The 15036-nt window shown below is 52.4% G+C and overlaps 1 protein-coding gene across 2 annotated transcripts in view; it reads right to left on the bottom strand.

Moving 5' to 3' along the window:
* PAX5 (paired box 5) overlaps window positions 1-14111 on the bottom strand; it is a 182254-nt gene extending 168143 nt beyond the window's left edge. The window contains exons 1-2 of one of the 2 annotated variants that reach the window (XM_057722324.1): window positions 13978-14111; window positions 448-613 (exon numbers count right to left, since the gene is read on the bottom strand). In XM_057722324.1, the coding sequence (XP_057578307.1) occupies window positions 448-613; window positions 13978-14023 (212 nt within the window). In that variant the 5' untranslated portion in view covers window positions 14024-14111. Of the gene's footprint in view, window positions 1-447; window positions 614-6456; window positions 7100-13977 lie in introns of those variants that run through there. The other variant, XM_057722325.1, reaches the window with a different exon arrangement.
* Window positions 14112-15036: the final 925 nt, after the last annotated feature.

The raw sequence follows: 15036 nt of genomic DNA, 5'->3' as shown, positions 1-15036 counted from the left end.
GATGATAACTCAAAACTGAAAATGACAGCTGACTTTTAAAAATGGAATGTACTTTTTGAAAACATTAAAATGAAACACTGAAGTCTGGTTATGTTATTTTATAACTTGTAGATTTTCCACCCAGCCCTGCTCAGGCCCTGAGCTCACCAAAGATGTTACGGGGAAATTCCCAAGAACCTCTTACTCTTGGCTTCCTTGGAATAATTCACAGGCTTTCAAAAAACATGTCACCCCTCCTGAGTCACCCCACTACATAACAGGGGTTTCCTGGGGCTACTTTGAATTGAATGGCCTCAAAGGGGCTCTGCAAACTCCAAAGCGCTGTGCATGTGGGAGAAGTGCCACCATGATTCTCACTACAACACTGCCACGTTGGACACAGCTGGTGGGTCATGTTTTAGGTCATTATTTGAAAAATCAAGGGAAGCCTGAAGCTCCTGCCTTTACCTGCCAAGAATTTTGCTGACACAACCATGGCTGACTCGAAGCTGCCTGGAGATGTCGCAGGGCCTGACACCTTGATGAGCAAGTTCCACTATCCTTTGGCGGACTACATCCGGGAGTGGCCGTCCGTTCACAAAAACCCCCCCAAGCTGATTCACTCCTCCATGTCCTGAAATAGATCAGAAACAAAAGGCAAGGGAAAGGGTGGTTAGAACCAGTCATACAGGAGTAGAAGCTCCACTTTGAGCAGCCAGAGTCCCTCTGATCAGAAATTGGTGCGAGCTGGCTATCTTGAGCCTGGGGTCTGATCGTGCAGGCTACATGAACCCCTCAGATGGCCTTTTAAAATAAACTTTAGCCTTTGTCCATCTTCAGCAAGTCAGTTGGGCTATTGATAGCAAGCATCCCCATACTATGTTTCCTTTAGTTACTAGTATTTTCTCTGTAATTTTTTTTAACAATGGAATATATGAAGACCTCAGTCTATACTGGGGACAGAATTTATTATTATATACATGATGCTGACATCTAAGATAGATCCTAGGGAGAAGATACATTTTAAAATGCATAAAATTTAAAGAGATTTTTAAAAATGAAACTCTTTCCTTCTAACAAATATCTTTAAAAGTAAAAAGGACTACTCTAATAAAGCTAGATCTTGGGGTGGGGGGGAATGTTTTTTAAATCAGCAAATCTGATTCAAGGGCTAAGGACTTAAAAAAACATTTTTTTAATAGTATCTGTAGATTACTGGACAAAACCCAACCACTGCCTTGATAAAACCCCTTTCTTTAAGAAGATGAGGCTCATACTTCAATAAAGATGGGGGAAAAATAAACAAACAAAAAAGGTGAGGCTGACATACAGACTTCACTACTGTACCCTCTTAGAGCACACAAAAGAAATGGGCCAAAGGATTACATTTCACTCTACTGTATCAGGATTTGTTATAAAGGAGTTTCCCTGGAATTTTTGGAGTGTTTTGCAATCAACAAGCAGCTTTAAGTTGGTTCAGGGGAAATAAAGAAGCCGGGCGGGGTGGGGGAGGGGGGTGGGTTGTTCTGAGTCCCAGGTTTTACAAGGGCTCTGGGATGGATTTTAACTAAAAAGAGTCTGGGAAAGTATCTCCTTCACCCAATAAGCTCCCTTCTCTTACATCAAGGTCCATCTGGAGAGAAATAGGGATCCAAGTAAATGAAGAGCCAAATCAGTAAACACAGAGTGACCCAGTATAGCAACATCATTGACCTTGTAGCTGTTAATTAGCCACTAACTGACATCGCTGAGGACTGTCAAAAGCCAGAAGCCAAGTCCAAGCATTCACCAATGCTGCTGGCAGCTCAGAGGCCAAGAAGGGGGAAATCTCCTAAACTGGGACTTGCCAGGGACTGGACTGTACTCGGGGAAGCCAGGGCATCTCGGAGGTTCTCTCTCTCTCTCTCTCTCCTTCTCTCCCTCTCTCTCTCTCTCTCACACACACACACACACACACATTTCAACTCTAAAACATAAAATAGCCACCTCATCGCAGCTATTCCCCCCCAGCACTCAACTACTATCCAGGTTCATGAACAATATCTGAAATAGAGGGGGGAAATCTACCCATAACATAACCTATTTCCTAAAAACTGCCAAAGCTGTTCACTGAAATTTCCCATGAGAGTCCGAATTGAATATTTCCCCAAATTTGCAAACTCAGGAAAATTTCAAGGGAAAAAAACAATTTTACGGTTGATGACAGTACTTAATTCTAGTTCTAAGCTGAATTTCTTTTTTGATTTTCAAAATGAGCTTTAATCAGTTTTGATTGTTCTAAAACATTCCGGACATAAGAAAAAAGAAAACCATCCCGAACAGAATTTTACAGTTAGGAACACAACTGCATAGTTCACCTAAAACAAAAAGATTACAGCCATCCCTGGTCAAGGTCTTAAGAAAGCTTTGTCCTGGAGTTGGGAGCACCTAATAAGAAAACGGTTGTATGGGTCTTTCAATAACAGGCTGAATTTAAGAAGCAAGTAAATTCAAAATTGGTACAAGCTTATCTGAGAGGACAAAAAGGAAGCTAAAAGCACTTAGCACACTTTTGAGATAACCTATTAGTCCAGGCATTGGGGCCATCTGCAATGGCCTGTTCCCTATACTACTAGCAATTTAAATTTTCTGCCCAAAACACAGTGGCAACCTTCAGAGGACTTAAATTTCCAAAAGCAATCCTACAGGACATTTGGAAGCTTTGGGGACCGTTTGCAGCATGGGAAAAAAACCCCAAGGGTCAGACACTCTAGGTAACAGCAAGTCCCCACACCCTCTAGTCTTGACCACAAAGGCAAGGCTACCAATGCTCCAGCAGCTATGTTCTTGCAGAGTATGATCTACAGCTGGCACCAGACCCAGGATGACCTGGCGGGTCCCTCAACTTCCTGGAAAGGCCCCTAAACCCACTTGGCCCTCTCTGCCTCTGTCCCAGTCCTATCTATTAGAGCATATGAAGGGTGGTGGGTTGGTGATTTAAAACTGCAGACTGAGAAGGCAATGTCCCTCACCCTGAGATCAGAAAGAAGTGAAACCAGAAACCTGAGAGAAGGGAGGCAGGAGGACAGGGAGAGAAATCAGGAGAAGAGGTGTGAGGGCAAGTGTACAAAGAGCAGGAACTCAATGAGATGAGACAGACAGCAAGGAGAGAGAACCTGGAAGGGAAGCCTCAGGTTAGAAATAAAGAGAAGGAGAAAAAAGAATGGATTGACCAGAACAGGGTGAAGAGAAAGAAAAGAAAGGTGAATGTGGCATACAGTGGGAGGCAAGAAGAGAGATGAGAAAAACGGAGGAAGCCCAGCATGGGGGCATTTGGAAGACTGGGGACATCCGTGGAGGGGAACCTTTGTTTTCCGGGACCCCAGCTCTAGCCCCGCACTTCCTCAGAGAAGCCAAGTCCCAGCCTCTACTTCCTATGGACTCCAGCTGAGTGAGGGCTCATCATATGGGAGGTACTGGGGGGAAACGTGGACTCAGCTACACTTCTCAGGGCCAAGCAGAATTTACAGAGAGACTGACATAGAGACAGATGCAAACAAATCAAGGCAAAAACCAGGAAACCAACACGCAGATACAAGAGAAACACAGCCCCTCCCCCACAGGGCAGACAGAGCAGGGTTTGGAATAGGGGAGGGCAGGGGAGAAGGCTTGAATTGCAGACACCCCTGGGGCCTTTGTGGCTCTAGTTTGGGAGGGGCTGGACTCCACAGATGCTCCTCAGGCCCCAATAAGGACATGCTGCCCACCAGGGTCCCCCTGTCCACACCCCCAAAGACCATGTCTGGGCATAGGGTCTTGGGGAGAGGGTCTGTGCTGACTCAGTGGTAGACTGAACTCCAGGATCCATAGGGTCATTGAAATTGCTCCTGTTGACATAGGAGAGGATGAATGAAGGGACAACAAACACGCAAACAGGAACACAGGAAAGAGCAGGGATAAAATCTCCTTAATGGACTCTCTAACCAACAGACAGGTGCTGACATACATGGACAGTGGGGTCATGGATACAGACATATTTAAATCAGACAGACAGTGCCTTGCACTTGTGTGTAACCACCCAGATTTCTACTGCCCACTCTCTGGAATCTGAGTCCCTCTCTCTCCCCTTCCGTGAATCCTCGAAAGACTGCCTCCAGCTTTGTCCATGTGAACTTCCTGTCAGTCCTTTTGTCTCTTTGACCTCAATATCATACTCTGTAAAATGGGTGTAGCTGAAAGTTTAGAAGACACTCAGGTAGGAGACTGGCTATAAAAGTGCCTTATAACTGGTAACCATAGCTGGGGGTGGAGGCAAGGGAACTCAGAAGCCCATATCCGGGCAGTGTCTGCCCCTCCCCCACACCACCTCCCCACAGAAGCCACCCTGCTCCAGTGCGGGAGAGAGGAAATGAGTTGGGGGAAGAAACTGACCAGCACCAGGAAGGAAGATGAAAAGGTGGGACTTGGTCTGAGCCCCTATCAACCAGGAAACCTCTCAGGATCTACTGCGAACCCCTCCACTCAATCTCCAACAAATTGGGGCTCCAAAGTGGGGCCTCCATTGTGCAAGCAAATAGCTTTGGGCATCAGAACCAAGGGCACTTCTAGAGAAGGCAGCTCTGGAAGCTAGGCAGGCTGGGGCCCAGCCCCCACTGTGCTGCAGGGGAAATTGAAAATGGAAGGAGGGAGCACTTCTCAAGGAGGGGGCTGATGAGAGCTGGGACAAGGAGGGACAGAGACAGGAATTAGCGGTTGGCTAACCTGCACCTGGAAGGAGCTGCCTTCTTCACCCTCATGCACAGCCATGAGACCCCCAGTTCTGATGCTATCTTCCCAAGGACCTGGGCACAACCTCTGGGCTTCCAGGCTCTGTGCAGAAGGAGGCAGTGAGCGGATTCCCGCAGGCGAAGATAGAAGCGCAAGGGCAGCAGCCCTCCCCGTTTTGTTCTCAAATTGCTCCTTGACTGAGCTAAGGGCTTGGTCACATCTCAGAGTATTGACCCCAACTCCTTTGCTTTCTGGCTCACTATGTGAGATCAGAGCCTCCCCTGAGCCCGGCTAAGTCTGCGCAGAAGACGGCTGCTGGGGGCGCTGGGGTCACCATGGACTGGAAACCTTTTTGGCATAGGCCCCAAACAGTGAGGAATCGTTTGGGCTGGAATACGATCAATCGGCTCCTCTCCAAATCTCCCAGCCGCTTTGGTGGACGACCTCAGACTTGGGAAACTGACACAAAGAGAAACTGACTTGCCCGAAGCCAGCCCCTGCAGCCTAGATCAGCATTTCCCTGCCTACCAGGCCATTTGGCCCTCAGGGGCAGAAACAGACATATTCGCCCCGGGGAAGCTTGCCTTCTCTCCAGCCGGGTCTCTGCTGCCTTTGTTAAATAGGGGATCCAAGGCTAGGTAAGCAGGATCCTTGGCTGTCTGAAGGCTTGGGGAGGGCTCCCAGCGCGGAAGCAACTCCCTGACCTGCAGCCCGTGAGGGTCCGAGCTGGGTACCCGGCTGGTTGCCTGGCGCCTTGCTTCAGCCCAGCTCTGCAGCACTCAGAAGGGAAATACGATTCGTTCCAGTTGGAATTTCCTCGAAATCTCCGAATCTAATCCGGCATTAACTCACCGTGAGAGGAGCGCTCATCTCACGGGAAGCTGTGCTAATGGGTGAACTGGCAGATCCCGACAGGTCAGGCAGCCGGCCGGCCTCGCCTGTGCCCAAAATGACCTTTCCCGTCTCCTACACACGCGGTGTCTTTCAGAAGGCGAGGGTGCCTGTATGGTGACTAATTGGCTTCTTCTTGATTTTTTTTTTTTTAAGGGGAGAAGCCATCATGAGGCAAGCGTCCTGCAGAGGACTTGATAGTGTCTTTAAGGGTCTCTATAGGAACTGGCAGCTTCTAAGCAGAAGCTCAGCTCAGGGACGGCTACTTCGTTGATTTTTCAAATCCCACTCCTCAACTCCAGGATGCCTTTGGAGCTCTGGACCTGGTGTCCTGCCTTGGCTCTCAACCTCTTCTGCCACACATACAAGCACACAGGTACTGTTGGGGCCCCCCTTTCCCTCCAAGCCCCAGTTTTGATCAGCCCCTCGGCTGAAAAAGGCGTCATCAGGGTTGGAGTGTGGGGCTCTGTCTGAGACTCAGACTGACCTCTGCCTACAACTTCGAGCCCTCCAAATGGCCGGGCCCAAAGCCCTCTCCGGGTCCGAGTCATCATTCTCCCCGCACGCTGAGATGTTGCTGCCGGAGCCCTGGAAAGGCTGCAGCTCGCTGCCTACACTACCCGGTTGCTGCAGGCGGGATTTCTGATGCTAGGTGCTCCGGCCGGGTCGACCGGACGCTTTGCTCCACATTCCCTGCCTGGGAGCCCTGCACTTTGCAAACTTGACTGCGCGGCCACAAAAGTCCTGGGTCCTCCCGTCCTTAGTACCTGCCCCACGGTCCGGCACCCCCCACCCCGTCCCGGCGGGAGAGTTAGAGAAGCGAGCTCGCCGCCTACTTACTATGCATGGATGCAAACGGGTCGTGCTTACAGTGTATTTCCATCGGGGCGCTCCAGACTGCAGGCCGGCCCACGCTGCCGCCTCTCGGCGCCAAGGGGCTGCCCGGCGAGGCTACGGAGCCACGCCGCCAGGCCGGGAACTGTGCGAGCTGGGCTCAGAAAACACTGCTGAAGCTTCGGGTCCTCTCTCAGAGCCGCGCTGCCGGAGATCGCCAAGAGCTGATCCTAGAGGCGGAAAACGGCGCTAGTGCGGTCCGGCTGGGAGCGGTGCGCCCAACTCCTAGTGGCTTCCCTCCCGGGCTGGCTCACTCAGCGGCTCCGCACCCGGCCCGGGGTAGCTGCGGCCAAGGCGCCCGCAGTTTCGGGGGCATAGTTTAGGGCCCGCCTCCGGGACGGCCTGGCGCCCCCCGGCCTCCTGTAGGAGCGGCTCTAAGGAGGCCTGTGGGACACACAGCCCTTGGCTTCACTCGGGGGGCAGCGAGGCCCGAGGGCTGCCAGGCTGGTTCCGCGGCCTCGCTTTCTCTGGAGTCTCTCCTAGATCCCTCGGTCTCCACCGGATCCCTTCCCTTTCTGCTTCTTTGAGTCTCTGGGGCTCTGACTTGCCGCCTCAGCTTCTCTCCACCCGGCTCTCCGACGTCTCGGACGAAGTTGCAAAGAACTTCCTCTCTAGCGGCGCTGGGGTCCCGGCGGGTTCTGAGACGCTTACGCCACTGACTTTGGGGCCAAGACTCCGGAGTCCCCCGGAGTCTGCAGCCCTCACACCCTGGGACCCACTGCCTTCAAAGTTCCCGCGGCCCCCGCTGCTCCCTCATCGCCGGAACCAGGAATGGGGACAACAGCGACGGTCTCCTCCTCGCCTGAGTATCTGTCTCGCATCCACCAACTCTTCGAGCTTCCGCTGCCTTCCCTCGGGGATCTGGTTCGACTGTCTTTCAGTTGCCTCTTCCGGGACGGCCGCCGCGCCTGCCCCAGGCGTAGAGCGAGGGACAGAGGAGAGAGCGAAAGGTCCCCTGGACCAAGGCCGCCAGGACTGCAGGTGCTGAGAGGCAGCTTCCCTCGGCTTTGACTCCCAGCGCTGCTGCCTCCGCCGCCGGCGGTAGCCCTCCGCCTGCTCGGCGCGCACAGTGCGCCACCGCGCCGCCCCGGAGCCGCTTTCAGGACCCGCTGCGTGTGGACAGCGCCGCCCGGGGCTCAGCCTCCCTCCGGGCGGGGGCGGGGGCGGGGCGGGGGCTAACCTGCCAATCACACTTCATCGAGCCAATCAGAGCGGTGGCAGCCGGCTCAGACCCAAGACACCGCCCCATTGGCTGAGCAACGGGCGGGCTCCGCCTGATTAGCCGATACCTGGGCAATGGGAGAGAATGGGGGGCGGGGCCCAGGCGGCGGCGCCACGTTCATTGACAAACGCGCGGGGCGAAGGCCTAGTGGAGCGCGGGTTGGGGGAGGGGAAAGGGGATCCACACAGTGCCTGGAGAGTCCCGCAGCAGGTCCGGCGGAGCCTGGCCTCCCCTCTGTGGCATTGGAACCCTGGGATGCCCTGAGGGATTGAGGGCAGCCAAGTCAGGGATAGGGGGTGGGGAGTGAGGGTGGGGAAAACAGTCTCCAGAAAACGCGCGCGCGCGCTCGCGCACACACACGCGCACACACACACACACCGGATGTTGAAGGAAAACACGGGGCTCAGTAGGGATCCGGCTTTCAATCTCAGCACCATCAGACTTGCGATGGAAAAGTAGTATGTGCACATCTGCTCTATACTGACCTCAGTTTCCTCATCTGTAAAATGGACAGTTGGCTTACCTAGTTTTTAATGAAGGCTCTTTCCAGCAGAGATATTTCATAGTTTCATCAAGAGCCTACTAAGCTGACGCTGCTGCATCCTTGTCCACCCTCCTCCCCCGCTCCAACTGAAGGGTTCCCAATTCTGAGCTAACGGTAGGCAGAGACATAGAGGGGGGAAATCTCACACTCCTTTAAAGTTAGTAATCAGGGTGTTCCTTGGGGAGAAGTCTATCTGAGGCTTTGGACTAGGTTGCCCAAACACTGAGCCCTGAGCCCATCTTTCCAGCCTCAGACCAGGAGCTGCCAGATGCCTTGGGGGCTAGAGATGAGTGGAGCTGAAGGCTTCTGTTTTCAAGGGCAATTCTGCATCCGGAGCAAGGCCTCTTGGGAACTGAATGAATCCAGTCCCTGAAGCGGGTGGGTGGGCAGGCGCATTCAATCTGCCAGGGCCACGCAGAGCTGAGCGCGCTGCTGTGCTGCAGCTTTCCGTTGTCGAGAAAACACGATCTTCCCTCTCCTGGGGACGTTCTTGTCGCTTTTAAGACAAGATGGGTGGATTTCTAGAAGAACTCTTTTGATCCAGAAGGGCAGGGTCTTTGGCCAGCGAGACTCAGTTTCTCAGGGGTGGGAGGCCCTGGAACCACAATCAAAGGAACTGGACTTTGAAATGGAATCATGTGACAGCCATTCTACACCTGTGAGCACCTGCCTGTGCCGGATCCCAGCCCTGGAAGAATAACAGAAGACTCCCGTGTCCCGAGACCCACCGTTTCACATTCATAAGTGATGATCTTCTAATATTAAACATAAATCTACCAAAGCAAGGGCTCTGAGATGCCTGCTCTGGATGTGGGCTTGTAAGGAGGACAGAGCACAGTTTAACCCTGGGAGGACTCCCAGATTATTCTCTACTTCGGACTTCCAGATTATTCTCTACTTCCATCTCCCTTCTCTCTACTTCTGTCCAATTTCTCACACTCGTACATGGGATCAGCCCTCAGACCCATCTTCTGTTCCTGTCCCAGATCCAGCTGCCCCTGAACGGTAGATAAGTTTCCGGGGGTAACACCATCCCCACCCCCTCCAGGACACAGCTGCAGAAAACAGACCCAGGAAGTCCTCTGGGGGCCAAGGAGGCTGACGTATGCACTGGGGTGGGGTGGCGGTGTTACCTCTCCTACGTCTGGAACCCCGCCTGTCCTGATCTTTGACCACACCCCTCTCGTCTTGGAGCAGAAAACTGCAACCTCTCGCAGAGGGACCAGGATGCGTTAGGGTTCCCACGTTCGTTCCACCCGGTGGCGCTCGATGGATCAAAAGTGGGCTAAGAATTCGACGTGGTGGCTCTGCGTTCCCACCAGAGAGCCAGGAGTATGGGGACGCTCCAAGGGTCGCAGCCAGTGACACCTCCACCTCCAGCCCCACTCTAGTTCAGGCCTAGAAATTCAGATTCTAAAGTCTTAGAGCTAAAAAGGCCCTGAGGCTATGCCTTCCCCATTTTATAGATATGAAGCCTGAGGCCAAGACAGGAGGCTACCTGTCCAAGGTCACATAGCAAGTCGGGGGTAGCAGAAACGTTGTGAACCGGAAACCTCTTTCTCAGAAGGGTTTCTCCAGAGCCACTCTTGGGATGGCAGGGCGGGTTTCTTTTTTTAAATTTTTTGGGGGGAGGAAGGGAACCCAGCTAGGATATGTCTGTACAAACCAGTTTTCCTTCCGATACCAGTGCAGCTTGGACCAAATCCCTCCGAAGTACTGTCAGGGTTGAATGGAACAACATATATCACTCGAACAGGAATAGGTCGGGTTCCCATTTCACACAGAAGGCTTTCGGCTTCTGGAGGGTGTTGGGCAGCCTAACCTGGGCAGCGAGGGCAGTCCCCTTTCTCACCTTGTGGTGCGCAGGGCAGAGGGAGTTTCCCTCCTGATGCAGGATTACTTACAGTCCCCTGAGCGTGCCGGCCTCCCAGAACTTCTAATGCCAAGAGGCGCCATCAGATATCCTGGCCACCTAACCCAGCCTTATAGGCCACCAAATCGAGGCCCAAAGAAGTTACTTGACTATCACGGGATAACACAGTGATTCCTTGACCAAGCCGGGCACCCACTTCAGTCCTGCCTCCGAAAGCTCACCAGCCCACGAGTCTGGGTCCAGGAGAGAAAGACTATCAGGGAGCTGGTCTCCACACCGCTGCGCTGAATGCGGTGGGACTTCGCTGTGCGCAACAGTCGTGTGTTTTCTTTCCGCTGCAGCATGACTTTGGTCCGGGCCCTGTGCTAAGCATCGGAGGCCAGAGACCGGGAAAGGAAATCCTCCAGGGAGGAATTTAATTTGTGTAGATCGAATAACTTTTGAAAGTTTTGCTATTGAAAGAAAGCCCATTGAGAATAATGTTTGAGAAACCACCTTCAGAGGAATGTCCACATCGGTCTCCACACACAAACCTGGCTTTATTCGGAACACACACCCTCCCCGCCTCCCCTCTCCCTCCCCCTGGGCCAGCCTCTCCTGCACCCAGCAGCTTCTGGGGGTTGGGGCTGCTACAGTGCTCACTGGGCCAGAAATCAACTCCTGCAGCCCAAGTCCAGCCCATCTCCTGGCTCTTGCTTTGGGTAAAGCGAGGCCTACAGGGCTCAGATTGGTTTTCAGTTCGAGAAAGCCAGAGATGCCCAAATGGTGCTGTCCTAATTTGGTGGGTCCTCTCTAACCCTCATTTAAAAAGCATCAAATAGAGAAAGCAACTAACCCTAAATTACACAGCTAGTCAGGTCAGAGCCGGTTCCTGCATGATTCCTATGCCTGAATCAGAGGTCTGCGCTACCTGGCCCAAGTCTGTTTGTATGAATGGTCGGAGTGGGAGAAAAAGGGGAGAATTTAGCCAGATTTTTCAAAAACTGTGTAAAGTGACTTTGTCGGGGTTTATTATCATTACCAGCGCACCTCAAAGGCCAGAGACTCTGGGACTACTTTTTATTTCTCCCAAAGGCAGGTCCTGCTTCTCCTAGGTCTCAGCTTTCCCAAGCATCTGAAAAGAATCCCTGAAAAGAATCCCAAGGTTCTGAAAGATGAAGATCCATGGGTAGAGGGTATTATTCCACCAGGCTCATTCCAGAGTTAGGGGAATGGATGCCAAGATCCACGCAGGCAGTTTCAGCCTATCCTGGTCTTCCTGGCCTTGGGACTCCTTGACCCCCACCTCAACTAACTTGCCTAATTGCCATTTTCCTCCAAGAGGGGCCATGGCCAGGGGGAGAGGGGGAGGCTAGGTCTCTATTACCCTTTCCTGCAAAAATGAGAGGTTTAGGGGCAGAAAAATTACCTTCCAGTCCTACTCCCTCCATATCTCCTCTATGATCTTAAATAAGTTCCTGTCCCTCTCTGGACCTCAGTTTTTCCTTTTTTGGTACCACAAGTTAGAGGCTAGACAAGAATATCCTGAAGTGGCTCCTTGCTCAGGTAGAAACTCACCCGACCTTGGGCTTACAGCTAGAAGGGCATCTATGCCTTCCTCATTATACAGATGGGGAAACTGAGGTTGAGAGAAGGCATGGAATACAGTTCTGAAGGAGGGAAAGGGCTGTCAAGCAACCCATAAAAGGCCTTGAAGTTGGAAGAGGGGAGAGGCCTGAGCATAAACCCCAAAACCAGACCTGGACACCCCCAGCCTGCCCAGTTTCCCAGCTCTCTTTTTTTCCCCAGCCTCCAGGCTGGTGCAGACAGGCGGACGTGTAGTGTTACCTGAGATACTGCCCTTTCCTGGCAGGGCCCTCACCCAACCCCTTGGTGAAGAGGGGGCATGGCTCTCCAGATTTTTAAACTCTGGCCAGCCTAGGGGTCCCGAGCCCCACCCAGGCCTGTCTTGCAGGGGAACGAAATGCTTTATTGATTAAACGATTATTCAGGCGATTGAACTAATCAAAGAGCCCATCGACCGCGATGAATTACAGTCTTCGTAGACAGCTTGTTGGGAGAGGCAGCCGGGCTAGCCATGCAGACCCTCTCACGGACCCTCACAGGCCTCTGACCCATTCCCAACACATACACACCCCATAGTCCCCAGTGCAGACAGCTCTGGAGTCTCACCTACTAAGGGACCCACTGCGGAGTAGTGGGGAGAGTGGGGATGGAGCAGAGGGGGTTTCCCGTTTCCCTTTCCTATGCCTTCACCCTGGGGAATCCGTTTCAATTCCCTGCCTCTTAGATTTCTGCCCTAACTTCTCTTCACTCATGATTTTGGAAACACATATATGCCTAGGGAGTTGTCCTGGGTTTGAGATACAAGTTCACCGCCCCCCTCCCTGCCCCCAACCCCACCTCTCTCTCTCTGCTTTTTAACCTGTATTTAGAGCAGGAGGTAGGGGCTCACATAGCCATAGGGACAGGGGAAGGGGAGTTCTGTCAGAGCCAGAAGTGTGTTTGGATGGGGGTTTAGCACATTTGGCCTAATGAGTAAAAGAGGTGCCCATACCTGGCTTTTACCTCGGGGCAGACAGAAGCTTCCTGCTGCCTGCCACCTCCTCTCAGATATAAACACACCCTGCCACTCACTGCCTGGGCTTGTGGGAGGCATACCAGGCTCTGTGCCAGGAAGACCTTTGTGCACATAGGTTCAGAGCTAATTGTCCTGGTTAGGCACATATGTCCACCTACTTGTGCTCTCCTCCTGGCACCCACAAGATAAAACCTCAGCACACGTGCGCACGTGTGCACACACACACACACAAAACAGTGTCAGAGGCTTGTCTAGGTAAGAGCTTAGGCAGGCTGGGGGTCCCTAGAAATGTCACAGCTAGCCTCCTCTCACCTGTCAAAGTTGTGCCTGCAACAGGAAACTCTTTTGTACAAATGGTAGGCTCAACAGTACCCACAGAGTGAAGCAGTGTCCACCACACACTGAAGGGCTGCACACCTCCACTCCTGTTCTCTCAACAGAATGGAAACCTGAGCCTGACTGATGGCAGACTGAATACAACAGACCCCCACAGGTCCCAGACCCATCTTTGTGCCTAGAGGCAGGCACTTTCATGTACGTTGGCATGTGCACAGTGAACAGCTGCTGACATCCAAAAATGGAGGGGTTGGTGTAACCATCTTATTCTCACTTCCAGAATCACTTGGGATGTGACAGGTAAACACAGATCCTTAAAGGAGTAGATGTACACTCAGACACTCATCCAAATTACACATATGCCACTCACAGACACACATTTTGGGTACTCAGAAGAACAGTATCCAGGAATAGCAACTTATAAACACATACTAACAGACTCATGAATATAAAGATACACACACACAGGCACATCGATTCTTCAAAACACACTCAAAATTTTTGATAATATGTATATATATATACACATATGTATATATATGTGTGTGGGGGTCTATATATATATATATATATATATATATATATATATATAAGGACACAAACTCTTTGTCACTCATGCACACTCTGAACCCCTATGTAAACACACAGACCCAAACAAACTTTCAGACTGCCAGATAAACATCCAAATAAACATTCAGAAACAGAGAAAAACACACGCAAACTCGCAAACACTTGGACTGATGCAGAAGTGTGTGAACAGCTTGGTGAAAAGAAACATGCCACAGACAGACGCGCAGTCAATCCCTGCGAAAATGAGGCGCACCCCCTCCCCCAGGGCCGACGTGTTGGAGGACCAGCGCCCGGCTGGGTCTCTGAGTTAGCACGCCTAGAGCCCGTTATCCAGGTCCTACCTGTCCTGCCGGTCCGAGGAGTCGGGTAATTTTTCTCTAAATCCATTTTGATTTTTCAGAACTTGATGTAATGGACAGGGAAAAAAAAGTTTCCACTTTTTTGTGCTTCTGTTTTTTTTTCTTTCTTTCTTTCTTTTTTTTTTTTTTTTTTTTTTTTTTTTTTTTGGTGTCAGGGGCCGCTCACAGGTCGGAATAATTCAAGCCTTCCGCTCCCCCGCCGAGCTGGGGTAGCTGATCACTGAGCTGAAACTAAACGTTTTAGGTGGAAAAAAAGCGTCCGAAGGCACCGTGAAATGATTAAGGAACTAAAGAGCTTCTCGCCATGTGAGATCATGTCCTGTTCTCGCCAACATCACAAGATGTCCCCAGACACGCCGCGCCCCCAGCGTGCCGCCCCGCACTGCCGGCCCCGAACTGGGAAAGGGTGTCCGCGCTCTGCGGCCCGGCCTGCTCAGCTGGCCAGACGGGGCGGGCCGGGCCGGGCCGGAATAGTGCGGGAGGCCGGGAAAGCAGCAATACTGCCGCCGCGCCGCCCAGGACTTTTATAGGGGGGTGGGGGGGGAGGGAAGGAAGGCTTCAGACGGAGCCGGGCGCTAACCTGCTCTCTAACGGCGAGGGGCCGACCGTAGGCGGGCCGGGAGCCCTGGCCTCGCGGCCGCACCTTCTACAAATCCCTGCGTCTGGGTGTTGCGGCCCTCTGCTCGGTGCGCGAGGCCGGTGACCCCTTGAGGTGCAAACCCCGCCGCGGAAGAGGGTGCAGGCCGCGTTTTTGTTTTTTAAGAAATTAACCACCCTGCCAAGCAGGTGCCTTTGAAAGGGGGTTAGAGGCAAGCAGTGTTGCCAGGCATAGAGGGGGGCGTTCCAGTTTCCTCAGATTCACCCCTAGGGCGGCGCCCGCCCCCCAGAGCTCTCATCCACTCCACCCCCACCCCATTTTGCAGCTCTATTACTATTGCTGTGTCCCTGACTCTAGGGCAGTGCCAGAGCGCCCGGGTACCATTCCTGGTCCCAGAGCCCATCCACACACCATGTCCCATCCTGGCCCCGAGCACACAGGTT

The sequence above is a fragment of the Hippopotamus amphibius genome, chromosome 2 (assembly GCF_030028045.1).
Source record: "Hippopotamus amphibius kiboko isolate mHipAmp2 chromosome 2, mHipAmp2.hap2, whole genome shotgun sequence".
Lineage (NCBI taxonomy): Eukaryota > Metazoa > Chordata > Mammalia > Artiodactyla > Hippopotamidae > Hippopotamus > Hippopotamus amphibius.
This window is presented reverse-complemented; position numbering and strand designations above follow the sequence as displayed.